General features: G+C 45.4%; 1 protein-coding gene across 1 annotated transcript in view; it reads left to right on the top strand.

Moving 5' to 3' along the window:
* wnt2bb (wingless-type MMTV integration site family, member 2Bb) overlaps positions 1–2,500 on the top strand; it is a 20,459-nt gene that overhangs the window by 16,925 nt on the left and 1,034 nt on the right. The window contains exons 4-5 of the mRNA XM_012829754.3: positions 1–90; positions 557–821. The exon at positions 1–90 is cut by the window's left edge and continues 188 nt beyond it. Coding sequence (XP_012685208.2) covers positions 1–90; positions 557–821 — 355 coding nt within the window. The remainder of the gene's footprint in view (positions 91–556; positions 822–2,500) is intronic.

Raw genomic sequence — 2,500 nt, forward strand, 5'->3', positions numbered from 1 at the left:
TTCGCCAAGGCCTTCATCGACGCCAAGGAGACCACGGTCAAGGACGCCCGCGCCCTCATGAACCTGCACAACAACCGCTGTGGACGCATGGTGAGAGAGAGGCCTCACACGCTAACACACACACACACACATTCACACACACACACACACACATTCACATACACACACACAAATACACACACGCACACACACACACACATACACACGCACACACACACACACACACACACACACACACACACACACACACACACACATTCACATACACACACACACATATACACACACACACTGCTTGTAACAAATACTAGAATTCCATGACACATATCCCACTTCCTAGTATCAAGTCATGTCCATCACAAAGTCATTTTCTTCCTTCCTCTTCCTCTCTCTATCCCTCGTTCTCTCTCTCCTCTCCTCCTCCTCTCTCTCCTCTCTATATCCCTCGTTCTCTCTTTCCATTGGAGCCCCTGTGAGCGATGGTTTAATAAAGGAGTTTCCAGCCCCTGGTCATGTGACCCTGATCATGTGACCCTGTCTCTCTCCTCTCTCCCAGGCCGTGAAACGCTTCCTGAAGCTGGAGTGTAAGTGTCATGGCGTCAGTGGCTCCTGTGCCCTGCGCACCTGCTGGCTGGCCATGTCTGACTTCCGTAAGTCCGGCGACTTCCTGCGCAAGAAGTACAACGGTGCCATCGAGGTCACCATGAACCAGGACGGCACCGGGTTCACCGTGGCCAACAAGGACTTCCGCAAGGCCACCAAGAATGACCTGGTCTACTTCGAGAACTCGCCCGATTACTGCTTACAGAACAAGGCGGCAGGTATGACAGAGACGGCACACACACACACATACACAACACACACACACACACACACACACACACATATACACACACACACACACACACACATACACACACACACACACACACACTCACTCATACAAATATACACACACACACACACACACATACACACATATACATACACACACACACACACACACACACACATACACACACACACACACACACACACACACACACACACATACAAGCACACCCCTACATAGATACCTAATCTTCATGTATTGCCAGGCTATTTTCCCCTTATTATGAATACCTCCCTGAGACTGTAGACTTTTCTCAGGATACTAACCTCAGTAACACACACACACACACACACACACACACTCATGCCCTCTGTGTTGTGACTCTGGAGTGAGGGGGCTGAGTCAGTGTGCCCCCCCCCTCACACACACACACACACACACACACACACACACACACACACACACACACACACACACACACACACCTCTCTATCCTCCCATAGGAATTTGCACCCTAAGGACACAAGCGGCTCGTTTTTCAAATCCCCTTTGCTGCCTGGCTGTGTGACCCTCTCTCTCTTTGTCTCTCTCTCTCACACACACACGCCAACACACACACACACACACACGTACACACACCACACACACATACAGACACACACACACACACACACACACACACACACATACAGACACACACACACACACACACACACACATACACACACACACACACACACATTCAGACACACACACACCCACACACACACTCACACACACACACACACACACACACACACACACACACACACACACACTCACACACACACACACACTACACACACACACACACACACACACACATACAGACAACACACACACACATTCAGACACACACACACACACACACACACTGACCTGTCCACCAAAGACAAAGACAGAAATGCATTCTTCTCCATGTCATCAAACACAACAGTCTGACAGAAACACACACACACACACACACACTGAACGCAACCCAACCCAACAGAACATGACACACACTTATACATACATACCTCGGTGAGTTCTAGGCAGTTCTAGGAGTTCTCACACACTTACATTAAACATTCTCCTGTCAATGGTTTACTGCTCTAGTGCTGTATGGCTGTAGAACTCACAGAACACATTGTAGCATGCGTTATTTAGTAAGTAAGTAAGTAAGTAAGTAAGTAAGACTTTATTTATATAGCACATTTCGTACAAGAGTTGCAGTTCAAAGTGCTTTACATAAAATCAATAAAAGCAAGCAGCAAGAGCAATACATGGAGTTAAATAATGATCAATATCGTATCAGAACCTGATGTTCCGATAGGCTTCTTGAATTACTAAAATCATGATACAAGGTATAAAAGGAATAAAAGGAATAAAAGGAATAAAGTAATAAAACCCTTCTGAAATAGTAAAAATAGTGAAAGTTACATTTAGACATTTTATTTCAATTTTAATCCATTTTAATAATATAGCGCTAATAACAATTAAATTGTATCAAGGCGCTTTACAGAGCCCAGAGCCAGCACTAATGTAATGGAGGCAAAGACAAACTCCCTTTCAACAGGAAGAAACCTTCTAGAAATGATATATAATTGTTAAAACAAAATTGTCATAGAGATAATTGCTTGCATCCTT

The sequence above is a fragment of the Clupea harengus genome, chromosome 4, assembly GCF_900700415.2.
Source record: "Clupea harengus chromosome 4, Ch_v2.0.2, whole genome shotgun sequence".
In the NCBI taxonomy this organism is placed as follows: Eukaryota; Metazoa; Chordata; class Actinopteri; order Clupeiformes; family Clupeidae; genus Clupea; species Clupea harengus.